Here is a 13,788-nt window from a genome sequence, read left to right as displayed (position 1 = left end):
CTTTTAAACTTCAATGTATAATTAAAAATGCGCTTCAACAGAGTACAATTTTGTTTATTTTTCTACTAAAAATATCAACAAACAGGTAACAAAGTATAACAAATTAAAATCAATAGTCATCCTCCGCTTCGGTGTAGGCTTCTGATTCTCCTCCGTCGTCATATTCGGTGTAGCTCTCATTGTCACCGTCCTCTGCTGTATAATGAGCCGAATCACCATCTCCTTCATCATACCCTATTAATTCAGTACATGCATATACATTAGTATTGCAGCATTATAACTTAATATAACATAATCTACACTGCTAACAACCGGCTTTGTTTGGACAATAAATCAGCCTCTACCAAATGGCGGTCGAAAAAGAAATATCGCACTAATAGAATGAAATTCATATCTGTACTCAACGTTATTCAATTTATTCTACTATTTGTGCTGATTTCAAAAAGCACTGTACAGCCACGAACGTGTTGTAACTCAACGATAAATTTAAAACGACTTTTTGGATTTTTTCGTCCAAAACAATTGTATGTCATATCCGATTATAAACTCACACAGTTGGAAAATAATAAAACGAATAACGTTGTATGGAAAACATTTGACACTGGTTGTCAAATGTAACAAATCATTGTTATTTTAATTTTTACGTTATAAACAATAAAAGATATTACACGGCAATTTAATCGACATTCTTCTTAAGTTAAGTACAAATAGAATCTGGTTAAAGTAGAGTCCGCGAAATAGTGAACGCTGTATTCCTCATTCGATTCAGAGAACCTTTGTCAATGGTCAATGACATCCGATTCTCAATGTTTCAAAAGAAAAATTATCCGAATTAAAATATTTAATATATTTATATAGAAAAAATACAAACTTTTTTTGTGCCGGGTTTAGAGAACATTAGCATATTTGCTGTACGGTACATGAAAAAAAAATCTTTCAATTTTAATTTAAAATTAAATTATTTACCATAATTTCCAAGGAAATTTATGCCGTTAAAATTTTTTACCCTATTTATTACCATTTCACTGGAACAAAAATTTCAGTCGCCCACATAATGTTAAGCAAAAACAAACCTTTTACAAGACAAAGCCAGCTACACGGAGTCATTAATGAACATGTAGAGGATGTGGAATAAAGATCTTTCAGCACTCCGTATTAGTGTAGGTAGATATAGCACGGCAGCACATTAAAAACAAAGTACTTACGTTTGAAAGCAACAGCCACATTTCGCGATTTTATACTTCATACTTCCAAACATATTCTTACCTCCGTAATATTCAGACTCGTTGTCACCTCCCTCAGTATTTGCTGCAGCCTCTCCTTCTCCTTCGTTGTAATTTTCAGATCCTCCGTCCGTGTAGCCTTCAGAGTCACCGGAATCAGCGTAATAGCCGGAATCTCCATCATAATCTTCAACGGCGCGCAATCCCTTTTTACCCCTTTAAAATGCGTTTTTGCAGTCAGATGCGGATAACAGTTATATTTTATCGTTACTGCAGCGACAGCTATTTTCTAAAATAATAATAATTGTTCGACGCTTTAAATAATTGCCCTCGTTAGAGTGACAGCAAAGTTAAGTGGCATTTAATAGGAAAAAATTATTTCAGTTTTCAGACAAAAACGAACCGTCTATTTTAAACTAATGGGCTGAAGTTTCCCGACATTCGTCAATCGTTTGTTTCCGCAGTGAAAAACAGTTACTCTGTAATTTTCCCCGACATATGTTTATGTTTCGTGTTTCGGTGTTTCTTTCTTTCTTAATTATTTTTGAATTACTGTTAATTTCGACTTGCCAACCACTACGAAACGTGAATACGAGTACATTTACGAAAGTTGGTTCAGCCTGATGTGGCTTTTCAGAACGTTAATTCACAAGCCGCTGGAAAAATTATGTTTCCATTCAAAATATGCGCTTCGAAATATAGTGGTAGTTGGATTTCCAATAATTAAACCCTGTTTTGATCGTTCGTGAAAAAGTTAAATGAAACCCGTGTAGTTTTTGCGTTTTTTCCATTTGAGTGTTGAGTTTTTGTTCAAAGAAAAATTTAAAGCAACGTCCTATGTTTTATGTAACTTATAATTTGAATTTTTTATTTTTATTGTACAAACATTTCAGGATCGAACCCGATTTTCAGACAAACTAGAATTGTACTGTGGACAAATAATAATAAAAAATACAATTAACACTGACAAAACTAGACTGCTTTACGGGTGTTTGTTATTCAAGCTTTCATTTTACGCGCAACCACTGGCCACAAAAATAAACCTTGTTTCAATTACAATTAATTAGTAAACGTGTTTCTTTGTTTTCAGTGAGGAAAACAAACAGGGTCACAAATAAAATATTTAATTAAAACGGGAGTTATTTTACTTCCGTGGAAAACAACTATTTGAAAAAATTATATTACAATAAATCAAAAATTGACAAAAGGAAAATAATTCAATGGAGAATAAAAATGGAATTTCATACTAATAAAAAAAAAAACTTTGAATACACCTTTTATCGTTTCATTTTTATCCTTTTCAAGCAAATACATGACCATTAAAATAAATCGAAGAGGCCGACCTTTCTCTAAAATTAGTGTTCAAATTTGTAAACCGTTTGGGTTTAAACTTTCCCACATTGCTGGTAAAGATCATGAATTATTTATCAATACACCTACGTGTAATCCATTTATTCGGCAAAAGTTTACAATAATGAAACAAAATTAATAACGTTGTGGTTGCTAATAGACTTAAAAAATATTTCATAATGATAATACACTCTAGACTTTGCAGCGGAAAGACTTTCATCTAGTGGAGCGCGACGCTGTTATAAATCATAGTACGAGAGAAGAGGTTAAAACTTTCGCAACAGTTTCTGCTTGAGGTTTTAGCGACATATTAGTTTAGTTTGCACTACTTTCAAGAAAAAATTAAAGAGCAATTTATTGTTAAATTTACTTGTCAAGAAAGGGGCATCGAATTTGTGAAAAATAATTGAAAATCGTTATTTTCTAAATCAAATGCAGAATACTTGTAAATTTAAATTTTGATAAGATTTTTTGTTATCTAAATACGTGATTGATAAGAACGTGTTCATTACATTAGTACTTCAAAAAGTGACACATTGTTGAGAACAGGGCAAACAAACGTGAGAACTTTATCTTATATTTAATTCTATTTTGAATTCTTGTTTTGCTAATTTCTTTAAGTATAAAATGCGTGAAGTTGCAACAAAAAGAAAACAAAATAATCTATCTATTTAATTTACTTACTGATTTATTTGTTTCTAGATCTGCAGAAATTCTATAAAGTGGTTTGAGTTCAGCGTTTTTTGAGAGAAATTTTTAAGAGATTTTTTCAACAGTTAAAAAAAAACGAATTTTGACAAACAAAATGTAATTTTTTAATTTATTAAAAAAAAAAAAAATAAATCCGTTAGCTTGAATACATATCAGTTTGAATTTGAGAAAATTTCATACACCCAACTGTTAAAAGAAACCGTATTTTTTGTTGAAACATTTAAAAAAATAAACTCACTTGGAATTAGGTGATCAACGGTTTAATGCTTAGTAAAACAAATATAGTTGAAAAGTGGTATTTCTGTCCACGGTCGGGTATACAAAGTTAGTTTAAACTTAGGTTAACTGAACCGAGTTTTATTGATGTGTACATACGTTATAATATGTTCCTCAGCCTGTCAGAACAAACAAAAAACAGGCAAACAGAAAATATATGTAGTTTAAAAATATTTCTGTCAGTTTGCGTACCACCGAGCCAACAAAAAAATCTTTTTTTATAGTCAAAGAAGTTATAATTCATAGCTGAAAAAAGAATCTTCCATTTTATACAATTCTTGTTGAATGGTCCGTTTTATTAAAGCTTGTGGAAAAATGGTCCACATTATAAACTAGAATAATTCTTTTTCCTTTAATATTCACGAAATCCCGAACATTTTGAACCCGGTATCATATTAGACTGAAGATGTCGGTCGTTCCGCCGCCCACAGCAACTTTACACCGAAAGATTACAAGATTTAAAATTCAGAAATCTATCTAGTTAATTTTCCGAGAAACAAACAAGTACGCCAGTTAAAAAGCTCGTAATAAAAAAAATCCCAAAAACTTCGTAAAACTTCGTAAAATTAGATTTGCAACAAGCCGGAAGATGTTCCGAATCTCGCGAAGTGAAACATAAACGCAAAACTGAACAATAAAATTCATTTATTTATTCAGCGCCCGAGCTGATCCGAATGTTATCTCTTGAGGGCAACTGCGGAAAGACCACCGACTGAATTTCTTTCAAACCATCATTTCAAAGTATAATAAAATGCCCTAAACAGAACGTTTTCCCAATGGAAGGACACTACAATAAAAATAGATGTGCAGAGACCCAACTGAAACTTTACGTTTAAATGGTGTAAAAGGAGCAACTGATCAATAGCTGTAGGGCACTCAAGGAGCGTTTTTGATTTGCTTTTGCTTGCGGAGGGATGAGTTGAAGTATTGTGAAAGTTAAACATGTGGAATATAAATTATGATTTGGCGAACGAAAATTTGACTTGATTGTAGTCTGGATGTCACATAATAAGGGTGTTTGAAAAGTTGTAGGTTATTTATCGCACGATACGTGCAGTTCCGTACTGATAGCGTGATAAGGTGTCATTCCAAACGTGCTTGTGGAATGATAAATTGGAATCGTATTATAAAATTTCGAGTTATTTTAAGACTGCGAAGGATTTTCTCGGTTGGTGCAAAATCACTTACTCGTTTTCCTTTTCGACAACCTGGTAGGATTTTTTGGTTTCGGCCTCGTCGTCTCCTGGAACAAAACATAATCGTGATGAATGAAGTGGATGTTTAGCCACTAATATTCAGAAATTAAATAACTGCTTTAATTGCAATTCATTCGTAAGCCACAAATTGGAGTACAAACAATTTTCAGTATAGCAGGCATTGCAATACATTACGAAATATTAAATTCCATAATTTAATTATCATTGTTTCGTATTACTTCCACATTTAAATTTCATTAAACTGTGCAATCACAAATCCTTCCTCTAAATAACATCTGGAATAGACTGATTAAATATAGATAAATTCAATTCAACGTTTGGATGTACTATGTGGAATTATTTTCGCGTTAATTATTTAAATTTCGATGGCTGTCTAGTTTGATAGTTCAGCGGGATAATTTTTTTTTCAGGTCCGATAACTAAATACGCACAAGCTGGGACCGAATTTAATTAACTATACAACATTTCTAGGAATGTTAAAAACGAAGTTTAACTCTCCGCAATACGTGGGTGAAATTTAATAGGAGAACAGATTAACTGACTATGAAACGAGGAAAATTATTTTTAATTATTTACTAAATTTTGACGGAAGCTCATAATTTCATCGGTGACGAATGCGTATAAAAAGGAACACCATATATTTGAATAATTAAACATTATCTTTGGAAGAAATAGGTAGATTTTGTACAAATCATTTAAATGTATTGATTTCATACACATAAAAATGTAGACAATAAAACCTATTGGCAGGTGATGAAACCATTTTTTTTTCTCAAGGCAAAAAATACACACAATAAAACTGTAAAGACAAAAAAAGATAAACTATGGGAAAAGATAACTTATTTAAAGATGAACCAATTGAAAAAAAAATGACCGTACGGAAGTAGAACATCATACTATTCAACTTTAAATTCTCATTTAAGTATACTCAATTTGATACATATTGGAATAGGATCTTCCACCGATGACGAATAAAATACACAAAATAAAAACTAAAAATAAATTGCAGCTCAGTAAAAGTTGAACGTTAAGATTGTGTATAAAATATATTTTAATAAAAATAAATTTGTTTACATACATTTTCGCATTTTTTTGTTACTGTCTTTATTTGATTGATAAATAACTGCCAAAATATCTAAATTCTATTATACTATATTACTATTTTTTATTGAAATTGTTAAAATGAATATCCAAAAAATAAACTAAAATCATATGTATGAATAGAAAATACTGTCGGTAACTGGGGCACACTGCTTTCAAAAGTACTTAATCAAGTATATAACCTTCACGTGTCAAAACTGTCGAGAAATCAATCATGAACTCAATATATTAGACTAGAAAACTATTCAATCAGTTTTTGTTCCAAAGTTATCACAGACACGTAAATGTCACTTAATAAGTATTAGTACTTAATAAATTTATACTAATTTAGAAATCTTCTTAAACAAGGGTGAGTTACTAAGCGCATGTTTTTCGATATATCATTTAATATTGAAAACAAAAAAAGTCAGACACTAAAATTGTACCTTTCTTTGAGCACCATACACTAAAATTATTTTTAATTATACAGAGTGTTCTGCTTTTGAGACAACAGACAACTTAGTTTTTTTAATAAAATATCCTATATATTTTAATAAGGTTATTTTTGAAATCTGTGAGAGATAAACAAAGATACGCGCTTTGTTGTGATATAAATTAATTTGAGCCTTAACATACCGAGTGTTAATTAAAAAAAGTCACATTTCGATATTTCAGTTTTTTTCAAAAAACGTCCTATATTTTATTACTGATTTTTTATTCGGTCTTCGATCTGAAGGGGATAGTTTCTGACATTGTTCACCTTTTTCAGAGACACACAGACATATTGAAAGAAAGATAACAAAATTCAGAGTAAGATGAAGTCATAAATATAGATGTTCTATTTTAAAAATCTGAAATATCCTTGTTTGAGAATTGTAAAGTTTTAGAATTTTTATATTTAACACTCTGTATAAAAAAAAAATAATTTAACTAATACAACATAAAATATTATAACATAATACATATTATAAAAATATCTCTATTGTGATTTTTTGTGAACCTTTGCATTGGTAAAAAAATTCAAAAATACTGAAACAACCTGACAACGTCGCATCTGAATTTCAAAAATAAAACATTGTTATAAGTCTACAACCAGGCCAATTAGAGTATGTAAAAATTTACAGGACGTTCTGTAAAAAAACAATTAGTTGTATATTGATATACCGAAAACTGCGCGCTTAGTGACTCACCCTATATATTACGAATAAAGTGACTGGAACAAACTCGATTTCTTATTTACTGTTTGTGGCTTTCTGATAATAAAAATAATTTTAGGAGATCATTTTAACAACAAGTATTTTGTAAATATGGTAACTCAAGTGACGCTGAAAAAAGGCAATGTTTATGAGTAAAATTTTCAAATTCTTTGTTGATTTGACTATAAATAATTGAAATAATTAATTGAAATGTTACTTCTCCGAAAGTCGAAGAAGTTGAAAAAAAGGCCAAAGACATATTATGGTTATGGTTAATAAAATCAGCACGGAAATTTTAATAAATGTTGTAACCATAACAAGACACACATGTAGTAATCGCATATTTCAGACCAAAGTTGCCACCTTTTGAAAATAAAGGCTATGTTGAAAAAAGTTGAAGACGTTAATAAATTTATGTTAAAATGAAAATAATTACACCTTAAACAACAAATTCATCATTTGTCAATCCAAAGCATAGCAAATTTAGCACCTTGCCGTGTTTCTTTAATAACAGTTTTTGCTGTAAAACTAAACATTTACTTATAAGACCATTTTTTTTCCTAAAATGCACATTGTTGTCAGAAACACCTTTTCTTTTCTCATTTTTTGTAAACAGAAATATTGTAGTGTTTTGATTCTATTGAATTCGAGTTGGCATCGCCTGTCAAACCTTGAGTGGTAACACTGATAAAATTTGACGTAAATTAATAATAACATAACCGTTAGGAGTAATTAATTTATTATTGTCTCTGGGAACAGCATTTATTTAATTTCTAATATTGACAGATATTAGATAGCTGCAGAATGATATGGTGTGTCATTTATGCAGTATTGTCACAGTTCATTTCACAGTCAACTTTAATTCAGTTTATGTTTCCTACAAAGATCGTCTAGTCTCAAAATATTTAACAAACTAATAAATGTTGCTTTAAAAAAAATAAACACAGAATTCCTGAAAACAGCGCAGTGGTCTAAACCCGCGAAATTTGTAACTTTATGAATTAAAAATGAAAATATTATCGTTCTTCCTACTTTCTTATCATAACAAATATATTTCCCATTATTATTATTATTGATATCTGCTTTAAGGTGAATTGCATCTGCATAGTATTTAAATGCACAATTTGATTGCTTTTGTCATATAGATCATAAAAATTAATGAGCGATTCAGTGAAGAGGTTGACACTCTTTTTGTGAAAAGTTTTTTCCATACAAAAATCTCAATCTTCAAAATTTTCTTCTTCCAGGCACGAAAAAAATGCTAGTGCATACTATTTGTAGAAACTGTGTCGCTAATTAAAGCACCCGGAAAGACATAAACACGAATTTATCGGTAAAAAATCTGTAAACCCATTTTGACAGAGCTTTCCTCACCTTCAAAGAACAACAAGTACTGTATGCATCATGCATCACAGAACATAATTTTTATGTGTACCATAACAACCCAACTCAATAAGCTGAAGCCATTATACTATGAGCGTAGAATTTATAACAACATGACGTTAATTATTCTCCATCCCGGCTGTCCCTATTCCCTTGGGTATGTACATTGTGATGCAATGTAATAGTGTTAGAAATTAAACGGTATATTTTTGAGTTAATCGATTCTGCTCATCGTTTCATATATTCTTCAGAAAAGAAGATCACTCAGATAATTGCAGAACTGTATTCAGAACATATTTATCAAGAATCATAAAAAAAAAATTTACTTAAGGTCAGTCACAACACAACACAACACACCTGTCGTTATGAAATTTTAAATATAACTTGTCCATAAGAGCAGTTTTTTTTTAAAACAATTTACCATTAACATTACTTTTAAAATTTTGGTGAAATTTTCCATCACGTATTTTTAAAAATCAATGTCTCAGTTGTTTATGGAAATTTCGGAACGCAGTTTTCACGACTGTTTTAGCTGACCAAACTCTATTCATTATAGAATTATTGACTTTTTTATCAGAAAAAAGATACAGTAAAAAAAGCAACGTCAGTATCTCTTTTTTAATACCGAAGACACGTAATTTTGGAATTATTTTTGATTTACACTGAAAAAATTATCCCGCTGTACTACTTCTTGCTTTGTACAACGACGACAAGCTTTATTTTTACTACGACCAAACCAAAGCTACTCACTGTTATTGTCATAACCTTCCGAGTATTTCTCGGATTTGCCGCCCCCACTGGCTCCTCCCTTATTCTCCTTTCCAAACTCCGAATGCATCTCGAAGCCGTATTTGTCCCCGTCCTTCTTATGGTAGCTATCGAAGTGCTTGTAGCCATCACTTCCTTTATCCTGTGTCTTCTTGTGGTACCCCTGTACATCCCCGTCTGAGTCCTCCTTGTCGCCGTACGTGTGCAAGAAAGCCTCCTTCACCCCTGAAAAAACGTGGAAAGTTAGTGCTAATAACCTCCGCAGTTTGAATCCTAGAACTGCAGGTGAAAGAGTGACTTTCGAAATTGCAAGACTTCCCTGGAAGTTCAGCAATGCATTATCGAAAGTGACACAAATTTAGATTGATGCGGCAATTTGCCGGTCGGATGGTCGTAGACAGTGGCGTAACAGGGGGGGCTTGGGGGCCCCAGGAGCCCCACTGACCAGAAACAAATACTAATATTGAATTTCATTAAAAGCTTTTTTTAATTAATTCAAAATGTGAAAAAAGATTTATGAGCAATTATTTGTACTAAAAGCATATTTCGTATACTGTAAATTTGGCAATAAAAATAAAATTCCGAAAATTCGGACATTAGAGTCTTGTTTTATAAAATTTTCACAGGAACCTCAAACGAGAAACGCGTAACATGTAACTAATTCAAAACTTTGGTATTTTATAGAAACAATCTGAAATATTGTTGTCTCGTAAAAATGTTTTCTCCTTGGGAAAACAAAACAAACAAAAAATTCATTCATTCTTGAACACGATGAAGGTACAAATTTGATGAATGTGGAGACTGTTATTATTATTTTTGTAATCCAAATGAAAATTCTGAAGTAACAGTGTTTGTGTTATCTAAAAAAAATTAAGAAAAAAAAAACAGCTGCTTCTGAAATGTGGGAGGAAGTTTGAAAGCAATAATAAACAGTCTAGGTCCCTAGCTGATTTTGTCTGCCCGTGAAAGTACCAAATGTAACCTTCAGCGACTTTACAACGCATTATTTCAAATAAATTTGATTTCAGTGCCACTTCAGGTTTTGTTAGTTACGCCTATGGTGGCAGATTCTCACCTGGCCGGATGAGGTCTTCAATGTGCTCAGGAACGACGGCTCGAGCTTCTCTTACTGTGGATTCCACGACGGCGGTGTCGTCCCCCAGGTCCAACATCAGGTCATCCTTGGCAGGGATGGCCCAAGTAGCAGGAACAACAACCAGTAGGAAAAACGCACCCGCGATTTTACACATGTTTACCAACCTAAATAAAACGCGCCTTAGGCCGAATTTATCGACGGTCAACAAAAAAGCGCCCTCACGGGAAGATAATGTAAAAAAACGTGAAATATGTACGTTTTAACAGCAAGTGCTTTTTAATGCACCTATTTGTTATACCCGATATATCGGTGTTTGCTTTGGCTGTGTTCACGGACTTGTAAATTCACTCTACTTATAACTGTGCATTTTTTTTTCGTCGGAGGAGGTTTGGAAGGGGCTGTTTTTTTCACTGCGGTTTGAGTTATACAATTCGGGGTTTTTAGATAATAGTGACGTAATGTTACCAGATGACGAGCACTTTGTTATACTTCGATTCCTTCATTCAACGACCTATAAGCTTTTTTCGTGGGATCGTAAACCATGAATTACTGCTGCCAATACCAGAATAAATATTTTGCGGTTCATTCATAACCAATTAAGTAAACGTATAATTAAAATGATGACTGAAAAACGTCGACGTCTTTATTCTTCGGTGGTCGAGTTTGATTCGGTTTTTTCGCACATTGTGCAATTATGGGGGTGTTGCTTCACAGAACGCATCTCTGGTTTGGTTGACGTAACACCAACACTTAATTTCTTCTCTCTCTTTTTTTATTATCTTCAAGAAAGTGGATAAGTAATGATATTTTCTCCTCTACTTTAGTTGTGAATGTCCTTGATGATGACAACAGAAATCGCTCAAACGAAACGCAGTTACAAGCAACAAAAAATTGCGTCCGTCTGAAACTTGATTTCAAGTACATATTTGTGTCAATTGTAAAATTTTTTGCTTAGTTTACTATTTTTACTAATTAGTTACACAGTTAATCGTTTTATTGTAAACAACGATAAATAAAATCTGTAGTTACTGTACTTTAGTTAATAAAACAAATCATATTTGCAAGCGTTGTTTATCAGTTTTTCAGCCATTTTTTTTTTCATAATCTATTGCTGAGTCTTTTAACATCATGTCTAATTGTTTAGGCATATTTGGGGAAATAATCTAAAATCTAAATAATTTTGTACTTGAAAAAATAGCCGTCCTTTTTATTTCCCGAGCGTAAGCGAAGGAAGTATTGTAATGGAGTCCGTCTACCAACTCTCCACTTTTACATTTTCTCGCCTTTTCATGACCCCTAGAGAACGAAGAAATAGGTATCCCGTTTCTGTCTGTCTGTCCGTATGTCTGTCCGTCTGTCTGCCCGTCTGTCTGTCCGTCTGTTTGTCTGTCCGTCCGTCTGCCTGTCCGTCTGTCTGTCCGTCTGTCCGTCCGTCTGTTCGTCCGTCTGTCCGTCTGTCTGCCGTCCCGGATTTTTTTAGACAGATAATCTCCGAAAGTACTAGGCCGATTGTTATCAAATTTTTTATTTATATTAGGAATATCATGTAGATGGTAAAACGCTAACTAAAATTTATCTAATCATCCACACCTACTATGTGTGGACGTCACTTCAAAATTGTACATAGTAAATAGGCTTTAAATTGTATAAAATAACATAGTCCCACACATGTAGTTTATGAGACCGTATTGAGTTTTTACCCGAAACGTCCAGATTTTTGGAAAAAAAATCGAAATTATTAAACAACACTTTGCAATTTAATTTTGAATTTGCAAAACCGAATGCTTTGAAATCTTGCAGATGTTTTAAAGTAATAATACATTTTTAATCAAAATGTATTTGCTTATCCCTTCCAAGAAATTAATGACGTCAGCTCAAAATTTTCCTACCTAAAATGTCCAAAATATGCAGACGTTTTAAAGTTATTGTAAGCAAACTATTGGACTATTCTGACTAAATACAGGTTGGTATTATCTCTTGTCATTCTATCACAAGTTTTGAGCTGTGCACAATATTTTTTAAATGATAATGAAGAATTTTCGATTTTCAAAATACTTGTTTATAAGGGCACCCAAAGCTAGGAAAAAACATTTCACGATGTTTTTCTCACATTTACTTAAAATTCTAAGGAACTTAATATACGATGTAACATCGAAGACGACGTAACTATACTACAGCATTTCAGAGAAAAAATAAAAAACGGATGTTTTATTATGTTTATGCCATATAGTTTTTTTTTGCGTGTAAAATTCTTGAATGATATGTGTAAAAATTATTATTTAAAAAAAAATATAGGTGTAAGGATATTTAAACAGAACTTCCCTTTTTTTTCTAGAAAATGGACTGAGCTGTCCTGGATTTGAACCATAAGATAAATTTTCCCATTCCTTAATTTGTGTGAGTCACCCTGTATAAGCAATTCTAAAAAATACAAATGCATTGATAAACAACAAGTATAAACTCCGAATATTTTGCATATACATACGTATATTCGGCAAAATTTTAAGTTAGCGTTATCATTTTTTTGGGACGGATAAACGAATAAATTTTTCTTAACAATTTACCATACATGACACCTTAAAATGGTGGCAAGTTTTAGAGCATTCGGTTTTACTGTTTCAAAGTTAAAATGTAAAATGTTGTTAAATAGTTTTGATTTTTATTCTAAAAATTTACATGTCTATTGTAAAAAATCGAGACAGATTAATAAATTACACATGCAGGAGCATGTTATTTAATATAGTTTAAATAACATTTACAAAGCAAAATTTTGAGGTGACGTCATCACATTGCTGGTGGGGATGATAAGACAAATTGTGGTTAGCGTTACATGATATTCCTAACATACAGCGTAAATTACCAGTCTAATAAAAATCAATACAGAAAGGCATTAGATAGATAGACGCAAACGGAAGACCTATTTTTCGTAGTCTAGAGGTGTCGATAAAACATGGATGGTACTTCCTTGTTTTATGCTCGGAAAGTAAAAACTTCAAAAAGCCATCTTACATTCTCAGTATTTTTTAATTTGATGAAAAATTTGAAAACACAGTAACAAAAATTAGAAACGTAAGATCATTTAGTGATGAAGTTAACAATAAATGTTTAGAAATTTTACATACGTATATATTTATATGTTGTACACGTTTAGGATCAGTTGTTACAGGTATTTGAGGAATTAAATAATATACATAAATCCAAAAATACGTACTTACCAAAAAAAACTTAACAGCAGATTTTAATTTCTTATTCCTATAAAAAAGTTTTTTGTTCAATCGAAACGGTAATCTGATAAGACGAAAATAGTTTCAAATATAAGAATCAAGAATCCATGGCTACCTTTGAACGTATTTTTTATTACTCTCTCGGTACAATAACAAGTTTTATTTCACTGAATTCGTGTGTATTAGCTTCTGTGTGTCATTTAGTGAAAAAAAACAGATTTTTCTCTTTAATCGAACACATAGTTTCAATGAATGCCATTTTAA

General features: G+C 31.8%; 1 protein-coding gene and 1 long non-coding RNA gene across 2 annotated transcripts; one reads left to right on the top strand and one right to left on the bottom strand.

Moving 5' to 3' along the window:
• Positions 1-33: 33 nt before the first annotated feature.
• LOC135126985 (interleukin enhancer-binding factor 3-like) lies at positions 34-10,454 on the bottom strand. The gene is made up of 5 exons (XM_064053260.1): positions 10,280-10,454; positions 9,187-9,429; positions 4,749-4,803; positions 1,267-1,439; positions 34-234 (listed from the first exon to the last, which is right to left on the bottom strand). The coding sequence occupies exons 1-5, from the start codon at positions 10,452-10,454 to the stop codon at positions 110-112; spliced, it is 771 nt and encodes a 256-aa protein (XP_063909330.1). The 3' UTR covers positions 34-109.
• On the top strand, positions 2,219-11,364 carry LOC135126986 (uncharacterized). Its single transcript, XR_010280158.1, has 2 exons — positions 2,219-3,133; positions 10,233-11,364. It is a non-coding gene; the product is annotated as an uncharacterized LOC135126986 (long non-coding RNA).
• Positions 11,365-13,788: the final 2,424 nt, after the last annotated feature.

Source organism: Zophobas morio, unplaced genomic scaffold, assembly GCF_036711695.1.
Source record: "Zophobas morio isolate AGI-343-1 ecotype UQ-CSIRO unplaced genomic scaffold, CSIRO_AGI_Zmor_V1 ptg000011l, whole genome shotgun sequence".
NCBI classification, from domain to species: domain Eukaryota; kingdom Metazoa; phylum Arthropoda; class Insecta; order Coleoptera; family Tenebrionidae; genus Zophobas; species Zophobas morio.
Note: the sequence above shows the minus strand (reverse complement) of the source record. Positions and strands in the feature narration are given on the sequence as shown.

Coding starts and splice junctions, on each gene's coding strand:
- LOC135126985 (XM_064053260.1), bottom strand. CDS start 10,454: ATGTGTAAAATCGCGGGTGCGTTTTTCCTACTGGTTGTTGTTCCTGCT. Junction 4,804..9,186: donor GGAAGGTTATGACAATAACA/GTGAGTAGCTTT, acceptor GTTTTGTTCCAG/GAGACGACGAGGCCGAAACC. Junction 235..1,266: donor CGAGTCTGAATATTACGGAG/GTAAGAATATGT, acceptor CTGAATTAATAG/GGTATGATGAAGGAGATGGT.